Source organism: Argentina silus (genome assembly GCF_951799395.1).
Source record: "Argentina silus genome assembly, chromosome: Y".
NCBI classification, from domain to species: Eukaryota; Metazoa; Chordata; class Actinopteri; order Argentiniformes; family Argentinidae; genus Argentina; species Argentina silus.
Genome location: NC_139654.1, coordinates 26,780,046 through 26,793,157, shown reverse-complemented (window position 1 = coordinate 26,793,157; position 13,112 = coordinate 26,780,046). Strand labels below are relative to the sequence as shown.

General features: G+C 43.5%; 1 protein-coding gene across 1 annotated transcript; it reads left to right on the top strand.

The window, feature by feature from the left end:
* Positions 1–8,703: 8,703 nt before the first annotated feature.
* On the top strand, positions 8,704–12,430 carry LOC310824044 (leucine-rich glioma-inactivated protein 1-like; the record flags this gene model as incomplete). The annotated part of the gene is given in 8 exon segments (XM_083696935.1): positions 8,704–8,708; positions 9,052–9,123; positions 9,216–9,287; positions 10,299–10,370; positions 10,895–11,064; positions 11,316–11,480; positions 11,668–12,198; positions 12,201–12,430. Coding segments are annotated over 8 exon segments (1,317 nt in total).
* Between the last annotated feature and the right edge of the window lie 682 nt (positions 12,431–13,112).

The following is a 13,112-nucleotide window of genomic DNA, read 5'->3' as shown; positions in this document are numbered from 1 at the left end:
AAAGTAATAATATAATAAATTAAATCTTACCCTATCTGTCCCTACTCTGTCTCAATTAATCTAAATTTAGAGAGGCTCCATCCAGCATCGGCATTTGCAACCACCGAGTATCCTCTATCAGCCCAGCTGATTTCTCTAGCACCGAGCCCTCAGCCGAGCCCTCAGCCGAGGGGCTTCGATCCACCGAGGACCCACGCTTCCCCGTCCAAGTAAAGCCGCCACTCAACCTCCAGCAAGCCTTTTAACAGAGTCCCAACCACAGACAGTAATGGGCAATGCCAACTACTGAGAGGGCGGAGTCTTAGTCTCCAGGTAGCCTTTCGCCAAAGATCCATTTACATTTTACATTTATGGCATTTAGCAGACGCCTTTATCCAAAGCGACTTACAACAATACATTTGTTTAAGTAAGTGAATCATCTATCCAACAGTCATCATAAGACAAAGTAATCAATGCTCACACCAGGGGCCATAGGCAGTCGTAATGCCAGTAGGCTATTTTTTTTAAAATATATTTTATTACAGGAGAGAACTTGTACAGGGGGGTAGCAGGGGAGAAGAGGTCTCAGGGTTGGGGTTAGGGTTAGTATACGGGGGGGGGGGGGGGGTAGTGAGGGTGAAGCGGTCTTTAGGAGGGACTGTTAAGATGTAGCTTGAAGAGATGGGTTTTCAATCTACGGCGGAAGATCAGAAATGACTCTGCAGTCCTGACAGTACTGGGAAGCTCATTCCACCAGCGGGGCTCCAGGACAGTGAAAAGCTGTGACTGAGTAGCGCGGCCACTGCATCCACGTAGAGACGGCGGTGCCAGGCGGGCAGCCGAGGTAGACAAGCGGAGTGATCTTGCAGGGGTTTGGGGGCTAACCATTGCTTGCAAGTAGGGAGGGGCTGTTCCCTTTGCCGCCCGGTAGGCAAGCACCAGGGTCTTGAATTTGATGCGAGCTGCTACCGGGAGCCAGTGGAGGGTGCGGAGGAGGGGCGTGACATGGGAGAATTTGGGGAGATTAAACACCAGATGAGCGGCAGCGTTCTGGATGAGCTGCAGAGGCCTGATGGAGGAGGTGGGGAGTCCGGCCAAGAGTGCATTGCAGTAGTCAAGGCGAGTGTTTGGACCAAAAGTTGTGCTGCTTCTCTGGTGAGGAATGGACGTATCCTTCTGATTAGATTAGATTAGATTAGATTCAACTTTATTGTCATTGTGCAGAGTACAAGTACAGAGACAACGAAATGCAGTTAGCGTCTAACCAGAAGTGCAAAATAGCAGAAAGTGCAATGAACAGTATTTACAGGTAGTGCAATATATGATCAGTAGTAGTGCAGTATGATATAGTATAATATATCATAAAAATGATGTTGTAGAGGAAGAATCTACAGGAGCGTGCTGTCGCTGTGATGTTCGCCACACAGGATAAGTGGTTGTCAAGGATCACCCCAAGGTTCTTGGCTGTATGGGAGGAGGTCACAGTAGAGTTTTCTACTGTGATGGAGAAGTCTTGGAGAGGGCAGGCTTTCCCTGGGAGGAAGAGCAGCTCAGTCTTGTCAAGGTTGAGCTTTAGGTGGTGGGCTGACATGTCCATATGCCTCACAACGGCCATTTCATAGAATTATAATATTCAACTTTTTCTCTTGTCATGGACATGGGCATTCTTGTGTATGTTGCATATATTAAATTTTTTTTTAAAAAAATTAAAAAAATTAAAATGTATCGTATTCTAAGTAAGCCCCATTACTCTCGTCTCACCTGTGTATGGTTGTGATGATTCTGCCTCCTGATAAAACTACCTGCTTCCTCCTCAGCCAATGATGGACAGGAACCATGTTGAGGAGCTACCCAAGATGCGGCTTCATCGATATTGTGTGCATGAACGGCATGTAGTTGGTGCGACCCTACATGGGCTCCTTTTTGCTCCTGGCTTCACCTGAGCCTCTCAGTCACAAGTGATTTACTGAATGATGGCTATGAGGGCTTTAGATTTTGTAGAATGTTATGTGAACATATTATGCTCTCTGACGTGTGTGTGTATGTGTGTGTTTAGTGTGTATTCTGTGTGTGTGCACATGCTTGCGTGTGTTTGTTTGTGTGTGTTTGTCGTATGACCCCTCATGATGTTTCATAATCCTCCAGATTGTGTGAGGTGAGACGGTGAGGTGCATCAGGTGAGGTGCATCATATGAACAGATCCTACCACTCTCCTTTCTCTCAAAGACCCTCTCTTAGCATAATGTTTACTGTAGCTAGAGCAGTCCGTAAGAATGACAATTGTATTCTTTTTTAATAAACCAACGGGAAAGGCTATGTGCACACCTGGTGAGGTGTTAAAAAGAAAGTACATCTTGCTTAATTTTCATCCAAAACAATGTATTTCTGCATTACTTGATGAACTTGATGAACCGTGCTCGTCAGGTCATGTTATGCACCATGGTTGGAGTGTGTGGCATGTGACGTGTGTCGCAACGGAACAGCCCATTTTGTATTTGAGAGGACAGTGAGAGAGCAGCATTGTATATTGTTCACCTGGTGAAGGTAAGGGTGTAACTGATCACCTTTAAAGCTGCTCATGGCAGAAAAGCTCATGGGTGAGGGGTTAGGGTTAAGGGGGGGCAGATAGGCTTGTGTGGGGGGTGTGGCGGTGGGGGGAAACAGAGCGGTTCATGGGTGGGGGGTGAGAGCAGAGAGGCTGGGGGAGCGGTTGGGGGGAGGGGAAGAGGTCCCCTCAGCTAAACTATGACGAGCCAGGCTGGAGATGAGTGTTGACAGATAGCGTGTCCGCTTCATAGTTCATACAGGAAGCAGAGGGAGAGAGAGGGAGGGTATCTGTGTCCTAAAGCCCCTCAGGTGGGTCCCAGGGGGCTTAGCTACAGCCTCACAGGACAACTTGACACCACAGATCATCAGTGTCAAACACCAATAAGGCTCAGTCAAATCAACTGTGGTCTACTTTCATCTGAGGCAGATCTGTTAACTGGAAATGAGGGTTTGGGTTCAATTCCATTTCAACTCATGAGAGGAAGTGAACTTCCAATTCAAGAACTGAAAAGCTTAATTTATCTTGAATTAACATTTTTTTTAACAAAACATTCTGTTATCTCTCTGAATTAACTCAAATGAATTACAAATTAAATTGAGCTCAACCCTAATGGAAACCCACACTCTGAATGGTGGAACATTATGGAGTCTATGAAGATTCATGATATGTAGAGAATAAAGTCAAAATGCCCCATAATCTGGCACATTCAAAGACAGGGGATGGTGTGGACCTCAACAGGACTCCCAGGTCTACCCTACAGGTAATCAAAAACAACCTAATTCTCACTGAGACTAAACTTGGTTCCATACCTCTCTCTAGTGGAGAAAAGGTGAACATCCACAGTTCACAGAGAAAGTGAACCGTATGTCAATTCTTGAATTGGAAGTTCACTTCCTCTCATGTGAATACATCAATTACCCAACTCATTCTCAGAATTGGTTAACTCTTGAGGTTCCTCGGGTCTACACCGAATTGGGTAAATCCGCTTTTACTTGAGGTGCACCTCACTGCTGGAACAATCTGCAGAGAACATTTCAATTGGTCAAGTGGGCAGTTTAACGTTTTGATTAAGGACCTCTTTCTTGAAACATTTCTTGATTGTGTATTATTATGTTGTAATTTTGTATGTGTATTATTTATTACTGTAAACTGTAAACAGGGCTCTCTTGTAAACAAGACCTTGGTCTCAATGAGACTCTCTGCTAAAATAAAGGTTAAATAAAAAAATAAAATGTGTGACTGTGCCTAGCAATTAGAATTGTGGCACATTGTATAAGATGCATTTGGGGTGGGTTTTGTATGTGAATAAAAAGCATGTGCATATTTCAATCATGAACCTATGGCTATGGGGTACAACTATGTAATACTTCCCTAAAAGATTGACTCTTTATAAATACTTAATTGTCTTCTGAGATAGAATATAAAGAGAGAATAAGGAAAATGCATCATATGTTCCAATGTTCCCATATGTTGTAGAATACGTATATAATGCAATGGACACTGAGAATGTGTTCTACTCCAATAATGAATAATGCCATTTATTATGACACAGTAGCCACCCATATGTACAGAAACAAATGACGGTAGTGTTCTCCATGCAGTCCTTTAGATATTAGGCTCAGCAGAATATATTAATTAACATTTTGACTGCCTGTCATCCTCTCTACGTTTTATGTCTTGTTTTCTATGTTTTCTGTCTTTCAATGTTTCTATGAATTCACTTTATCTGTCATGTTCAAGATCTATCCTTCTACTCTTTTCTCTTTTTCCTTACTAGAGGAGACAAACATCCGAAGTTTATCTCTCTACTCTAAGAACCATGTTTCATGTTAACCATGTTTCATGTAATATTCATTGGCTGTATGCATGTAGGCATTTACAGTCTCAATGCTCCATCAATGCAATGTTAAAACAAGCATCATGTATTGTATTATCAGCAGCTGTACAGCAGCTGCACCAGAGATACAGTAAAATGTTCTAATCTCGTCAGAGACAGACACACTATAGAGATGGGTCAGAGTGCTTTTACAGGCTTCCCAGAACTGTCTCTGGTGGGCAGAGTAACATATTAATCTTAACTCTCCAGAGGCACCAGAAATTAGATGGTCAGGACCTTTAGTGCTCCCAGAGGATCCTGGCTAGCTCAGCTGCAGATAAGCGAAGCCTGGCACAGTGGGAAAGCATTTCCATTATTCAGACAGCAGAATCCTGAGAGAGAATCACTCTTTCTCTCTTTGTCATTCCCACAGAAATGTGCTGTGATGTGAGCTTTTGGTTGTGAAATAAAAGGGATCTTCAGGATTGGGAATTTGGCACAGGCAAATAGGATCAAGTAACAGGTAGGATAAGGCCTCATGATACAAATACTCTTTATCAAGCATGTAGGAAGGGGCGGGGGGGTGCGATCACTTTTGTGTGGTGGTGTGTGTTGACATACAGTGGGGGAAATAATTATTTGATCCCCTGCTGATTTTGTTAGTTTGCCCGATTACAAAGAAATGAGCGGTCTATAATTTTTATGGTACTTTTATTTGAACAAATAGAGACAGAATATCAACAAAGAAGTCCAGAAAAAACACATTATATAAAGTTAGAAATTCATTTGCATTTGATCGAAGGAAATAAGTATTTGATCCCCAAGCAAAACATGACTTAGCACTTGGTGGAGAAACCCTTGCTGGCAAGCACAGAAGTCAGACGTTTCTTATAGTTGGTCACCAGGTTTGCACACATCTCAGGAGGGATTTTGGTCCACTCCTCTTTACAGATCCTCTCCAAATCCTGAAGGTTTCAAGGCTTTTGCTTGGCAACTCGAAGCTTCAGCTCCCTCCACACATTTTCTATAGGATTAAGGTCTGGAGACTAGCTAGGCCACTCCATGACCTTAGTGTGCTTCTTCTTGAGCCACTCCTTTGTTGCCTTGGCTGTATGTTTTGGGTCATTGTCATGCTGGAAGTCCCATCCACGACCCATCCTCAGTGCTCTGGCTGAGGGAAGGAGGTTCTCGTCCAAGATCTTATGGTACATGGCCCCGTCCATTGGCCCCTCAATGCAGTGAAGTCGTCCTGTACCCTTAGCAGAGAAACAACCCCAAAGCATAATGTTTCCACCTCCGTGTTTGACGGTGGGGATGGTGTTCTTGGGATTGTAGCATTCAGCATTTCTCTCCCTCCAAACACGAAGAGTCGAATTTATGCCAAAGAGTTCAATTTTGGTCTCATCTGACCACATCACCTTCTCCCAAGCCTTCTCTGAATCATTTAAGTGTTCATTGGCAAACTTCAGATGGGCCTGTACATGTGCCTTCTTGAGCAGGGGGACCTTGCAGGCACTGGAGGATTTCAATCCGTTACGGTGTAGTGTGTTACCAATGGTTTTCTTGGTGACTGTGGTCCCAGCTGACTTGAGATCATTACCAAGCTCCTCCCGTGTAGTTCTGGGCTGATCCCTCACCCTTCTCATGATCATCCTTACCCCACGAGGCAAGATCTTGCATGGAGCTCCAGGCCGAGGGCGATTGATGGTTATTTTGTATTTCTTCCATTTTCTAAAACTTGCACCAACAGTTGTCTCCTTCTCACCAAGCTTCTTGCTGATGGTCTTGTAGCCCATTCCAGCCTTGTGCAGGTCTACAACTCTTACCCTGATGTCCTTTGAATGTTCTTTGGTCTTGCCCATGGTGGTGGAGAGGTTGGAATGGAAGAGATTGATTCTATTGATAGGTGTCTTTTATACCCATAACAAGCAGAGATTAGGAGTACTTTTCCTAAAGTGACAGGACTAATCTGTGTGCCTCATGGGCATATAACCAGTCTGTATGAGCCAGAATTCTTGCTGGTTTGTAGGGGATCAAATACTTATTTCCTTCGATCAAATGCAAATGAATTTATAACTTTATATAATGTGTTTTTTCTGGACTTCTTTGTTGATATTCTGTCTCTATTTGTTAAACTAAAAGTACCATAAAAATTATAGACCGCTCATTTCTTTGTAATCGGGCAAACTAACAAAATCAGCAGGGGATCAAATAATTATTTCCCCCACTGTAGGTGCCTGCTAGATTGTAGCTCAGGTTTGGACGAGTTGGGATGTACTGACAAATATATGCAACGCTCTCGTGATCAGAGGTGTTTATTGGATCCAGACGGGTGCACTCTGGTAAATCAGCTGTAGGCTGAGTGTCATTTACCTGAGATCCGATCATTTTATGCTTTCCTCTCGCACTAACCACTATGTTATTCTCCCATGAAAAGTCACCAGAATTGCTTGTTTAACAGGTGGTATGCAACATTTTCTCTGGGTCACAACATTTTAGGCAGCACCCCCTTGCAAAATATACTTCCTACGTCCCTGCCCTTTATCCAGGCACAAGAGACAGGGCAGGGGGCCAAAGGTAGGCTACAATCCCAAATACCCTTTCCTTTGTTTGGGGGGAAACCATTGCATTGAAAGGAGTATTCAAGGGCCTCACTGAACAGAAGGAGCGCTTTCAATTTGTCCATGGGTTATCCCCCAACACCCCTGCCCCCATGAAGGAGAATACTTGGCAATCTCACATTCATTGTTGGCCTATCATGCATATTTTCCCCACCACAGAGACGAGGCGTATGATTCTCTGGTTGTAAACACATTCTATTTTCAGGCTTTTGAGAGTATAATGAAATAAAACGGATGCCATTATAAGATGCCTCAGATCTCTTTTCAATAGCAACATAATGTTAATAGTAGATTTTGGGCAACACATAATGCTAATAATAAAATCATTGGTTTCCACTCCACTCCACATACTGTGACAAGCAGCATGCATCTGCGCAATGGACATGTTGGTTAAGATTCCATTCCATACCAACTCCACTGATTCACGGAAGATGATATGCCATAGCCTATGTATAGACATATCAAGCAATATCGTACAGAGCCTGACACTTGGTTGGCTGAATAAAGGCGTGGTTTTGGACAGCGATGCTTTCTCGTCTCCTGCTGGGATACCCACCTGCCTCCAGACCGCATTTTTTGACAGTGCCAATTGGTATCTTCCCGAGCTTTCATTTGAGCGTATGTTCCATATCTACTCCTCTTCCTATCTAAGGACTGCTTTTGGCTGTCGTTGATCCAGGGTTCTCACCAGACGAATCGGACGTCGGACGAACGAAAAAAACGGTCGCTTGGCCTCCAGGAACAGATAGTAGGACTATAAACAGAGACCCTGGTTCATGTTCAGGATTATTTGACGCACAGGTAGTGCCCACAGCGGTTCGGAAGGATGGAGTATGCAAACACAATCTCCAAGAGATTCGCCGTCTTACTTTTGCTTGTGTCTCTTTCACTTTCGGTAGACAGCAAGAGAGCGAGACAGCCCCGTTGTCCCACTTCATGTACATGTACCAAAGATAATGCACTGTGTGAAAGCGCAAGACTGATTCCTCGCAGCTTTCCATCCGATGTCATCTCACTGTAAGTCAATGCATGCTACATTGAATACACATTATAAATCCATGTATAATGCAATTCATGAAATCTCAATAATATTTTATATTTGAACTGAAATTATTATAAATTGAATGGCCAATGCTCTGCGTGCATTGAAGCTGATTTATCTCTATCTGGGTTGATCTGTTATTTGTTCATTTGTTAAAAGGACATCATTGTTGATAGACATTTTTGCAATATATTGATATACATGAATGTGTAATATTTTGTAAACCTGACAGATAATCTTAAACAGTAGGCACGAAAAATGTGTCTTTGTTATAGACAATTTGCCTACAAACCTTAGGTATCTGGAGACCATGTTTATTTCAGCCTCCTTGTATTTAGGGGGAATCCCTCTTTGGATAAGGGGAATCCCCATCGCTCAGCCTCTTGTGGGGTATTGACTTAGTCACCATGCCCCTGAGCACAAACCTATTTGTCTCATAGCTACAGCATAATATGAATGGACTGGCATACAGGCAGCTTATTTGTCCCGTTTGTTACATAGAGTATTTTTATTGATTGTCAATGCATATCAGTCAAGATTGAAGGACAGACAGACAGACATACAGACAGACAGAAAATGAAGGCTGCCTCTGGTGTGTGAGAGAGAGGTCTGCTTATTGTCCACTACACACCTCACACAGATGACAACAGAACTGGGCAAAATACATATTTGAATATTAGAAAAATATGAGAAAAACATGAGGTGTGCTTGATTTCCTTGTCAGGCACAATGGAAGCACTGGAATAGTCTCAGAGGTGCAAGGCAAGCTAAATCAAGCACACCTCAAGTTTTTGAAATATTTGAAACCATTTGAAATATAGCTTTTGCGAAGGTCTTCATGACAGGGATTGCTTTTCTTGAATTGGAACAGGGTAGCACTGTATTGTAAAAGCTTTATGTGAGTTGTTCCTTTCTGTTTAGAATTGCCAGTGTACTGTAGTTTATTTCTGTGTACTGTATATTAAGAAAGGATAAAGGATAAGATAAAAGGATTTTGATGTTATAATTTGACCACTGTTGAGCATTGTCGACTGTGTTTTCACAGCCTTTTCACAGCCAACACCTTTGACTCGATAAACAAGGATGCCTTCCTTGGTCTTCCCCACCTGGAGTACCTGTGAGTACATTATTTTTCTCTGAGTTTTATCCTGTCTGTCATAAATCTCGTTAATTGAATTTACACTTCTGAATTTATACACCCTTTTTCAGATTCATTGAAAACAACCAAATCAAGTCAATATCGCCACATGCTTTCAGGGGGCTGAAAACCTTAGTACCTCTGTAAGTATACAAATTTTATCCTATTATTTTAAATTCATTACTACTATACAGTTGCATTAAAGGCATATAAACATATATACATTTCTAAAATCCAGACTATTAAAACTAATATTTACAGAACAAATAATTGAATACGTTCTGTCTTAAATTCAGTCTTAAAATAAATGCAGTAAAGGCATTGTGTGGACATGTTTAATGACATATTCCCAGAAGTATGTGCTTTGTCAATATTGTTCCCCGGGAACAGGTGCAGTGGCTGTGTCTTATTGCTGGCTTAGACAATAGTAATTCTGTTACAGAACATTTACCCCCACGTAGGCCTTTATTTCACAACACCACCACCAGCAGGTGTTATTAGCCTACAGTTGAGCTCCTATCTCACTGCTTCCAAATGGGACAAAAGCTACCTCTCCCTCAGATTCAAATTTAATTATTGGCCAGATCTTTTTTGTTAAACAAATATCTTGACTTCAATCAATTGTAAAAAAAAGAAAAAAAAAAGAAAAAAGGTCAAACAAATGTGATAAAAATGCACATAATGCTTGCATTTATATGGGAAATTTAGCACACTCTCATATACTGTACTGCTAGCAATTGTAATTATCCTAAGTTTACAATTGACCCATCCAAGCACCTAACTGTAAACAAGCTTTGACTACACTGGCCATTAACTTCATATCTCTGGTTTCTCAGTATAGCTGAGCATGCCACATTATGGCAAAGGAGGCAGGACTAAAAATAACCACTTTGTTACTTCAAACTCCGCTATAGCAATTGCGTCAAGAAGCAGTTACCTCAAACTCTGCTACAGCAATAGCGTCAAGAAGCACTTTTCCTGGCATCATATAACACTAAGCAGTTAAATGTTGCAAAAGAAATGAAGATGCATATAAAACCCCCAGCAAATATGCCATATCATAGAAAGTTGTCTAGTTGTAAAGTTAGTTGTGTAAATATATGAATAATTTCCGAATGATGTAGGCTTATTTTCTTTCTCTGTCTGATCTATAGGAGCCTGGCCTACAACAATCTAGAGACTCTGCCCAAAGATGTATTCAAGGGCCTGGAGGCCTTGACTAAAGTGTAAGTCTCAACTCCTTGGGACACATGTAGTCACTGTGGGTAGTGGGTATTGTAGTAAAGCAAAGAGGCATGAATACTGCTCATAATTATTCCATAGCAGCTAAGTATTTGGACTAATGCGTGGGTGGCTGGTACATTATGTAAAAAAAAAGAGACCTGGCTCTGAACAAGAGATAAGAGTGTATTATCCACAGACAGCAAGAGTTCTCCTCACCCTTGGTGTTTCGAATGAAACACCCTGCTAACTGTGCGCCCAAGGCTGTCATGGTCCACTGTTTTCGACCTCAGATGGCATGAAATGGAAATTAATTCCAACGACTGCATTGAAATTACTGTGGTTCCAGGCACTAAACACAAACCCTGAGGTTTTGGAGTGATCCTGTCATTAGCGACACTGGTTTCCAATGTTATAATGCTAAATGCTAACCTCTCTCAAAAGTATTTTCAGCTGTGAAATTGACAATATAGATCCTATTGTATTCTATTCTATTCTACCCTACTCTACTCTACTCTACTCTCTTCAGAGACCTGAGGGGGAATCAGTTCACATGTGACTGTAAGCTGAAGTGGTTGGTGGAGTGGATGTTCCACACTAACGCCACCATGGATCAGATCTACTGCAAAGGCCCCGCTTCCCACCAGGACAAGAAAATCAGCGTCCTTGTGCCCCAGTCCTTCGACTGCATTACCACAGGTCAACTATAATCATTGAAAATCACTTGTGAAAATGTAACCAAAGAGGTTAGAAAGAAACAAAGTGGTCATATAGCTGATTACTGCAACAAATAATTCAGATGGAGCAAGGCATAGATTGTATGTCAATGGAAATGTGTCCATAAGATCCATTGCATGTTCATTTATTTTGTTTAATACCACTACCTACTAAGCAAGGTATTTAACTGCCAAATATGACTCCTGTGGTGTTTGTTATTGTTTCTGTTGTAGAGTTTGCCTCTTACCAGTCTCTAAAATTCGAGTCTATATCAGTGGAGTCGTTTACATTTGGGAATGACCAGTATGTGGTGTTTGCTCAGCCATTTATCGGCAAATGCAACTTCCTGGAGTGGGATCATGTGGAGATGGTTTTCCGGGATTACGATGACATCGGCAGTAAGTGAAAGGACACCGTCATGGTGATATAAATCAATTAATTCATAGATACTTTTGAAACAGTGCAGGATGGAGGAGATGTTATTTTCTTACGTTTTCACCACTAAATGAAGGCATCTGACTTTATTTTCATTTTCCTCAATGCCCCCTCTGACATCGTCTCTCTCGTCAATCTCTCTTTCTCTAGGCACCTCCACGGTGATCTGCAAACCCCTGGTCATTGACAATCAGCTGTTCATCATCGTGGCTCAGCTGTTTGGCGGCTCCCACATCTACAAACGCGACATCTCCGCTAACAAGTTAATTAAGATCCAAGACATTGACATTCTCAAGATCCGCAAGCCCAACGACGTGGAGACATTCCGCATTGATGGGGAAACGTTCTTTGTCATCGCAGACAGCTCAAAGGCCGGTTCCACCACCGTCTATAAGTGGAACGGCAATGGGTTCTACTCCCACCAGTCCCTCCACCCGTGGAACCGCGACACAGACATGGAGTACATGGAGATCTCCTCTAAAACCCACCTGGTCCTCTCTAGCAGCTCCCAGAGGCCCGTCATCTACCAGTGGAATAAAGGAACCAAGCTGTTCGACCGGCGCACTGACATCCCCGAAATGGAGGACGTGTACGCCGTTAAGCACTTCCAGGTCAAAAGGGAGCTTTTCATCTGCCTGATGCGCTTCATCGGCGATTCCAAAGTGATGCGGTGGGATGGTGCCTCTTCAGGGAGCTGCAGACCATGCCGTCACGTGGCTCCATGGTGTTCCAGCCCTTCACCGTGGGCAGCTGGCAGTACGCCATCCTGGGCAGCGACTACTCCTTCACCCAGGTGTACCGCTGGGATGCCAAGAAGGGCCAGTTTGTCCACTTCCAGGAGCTCAACATCCAGGCGCCCAGGGCCTTCTCGCCTGTGTCCATCGACAACCGGTGTCGCCGAGGGCGAGTCTAGTATGGCCTTTCCCCGGCCTGAACATCACTCCCAGAGTTACCAAGGTTATAGCGGGCTAGGCCCAAAGCCTGAGAAGGGTCCTAACACAACGGGTAAGGCTACAGGTCGCGCTGAGTATATGCTATGGGTGTGTACTCTGGAGGAAATGCCGAAGGATGGGGAGGAAAGGAACACCTTCATTATTAAAAAAGGGCCACTCGAGATGGAGACGAAGGCACAGGCCGGGCCTAGTGAAAAGAGGACATCCACCGCGAAAGGGAAATTACCCTTGAACACCCAGGAGATGGAGCCAAAACCAATGAAGGACGAGGCTACAGATACCGCACCGGTAAGCATTAAACGCGAGTTAAGGCCACGTCAACCCGGTGGACCGCGACGACACAGTGGGCTGGCCTCTACAACTGATTCTGACACCGAGTTGGCTGACTCCGGGTCCGCTTCTGATACCTCTGAATATAGGCCGGATGCTAGGCCCAGCAGGCACACCTACTATCGGCCGAGAGCTGTGATGGACAAACGTATGGGTCGCAAAACTCCCGGAAGGACCACTAAAAGCCAGGGGGTTCGAGAAAAGAAGGTGGTTACACCACCACCCCCGCCAATATCACCAACCTCCTCGGATACATCGGAGGACTCCTCCTCGGATACGCCAGAGGAGCATTTAGCCAAAAACCTCAAATAC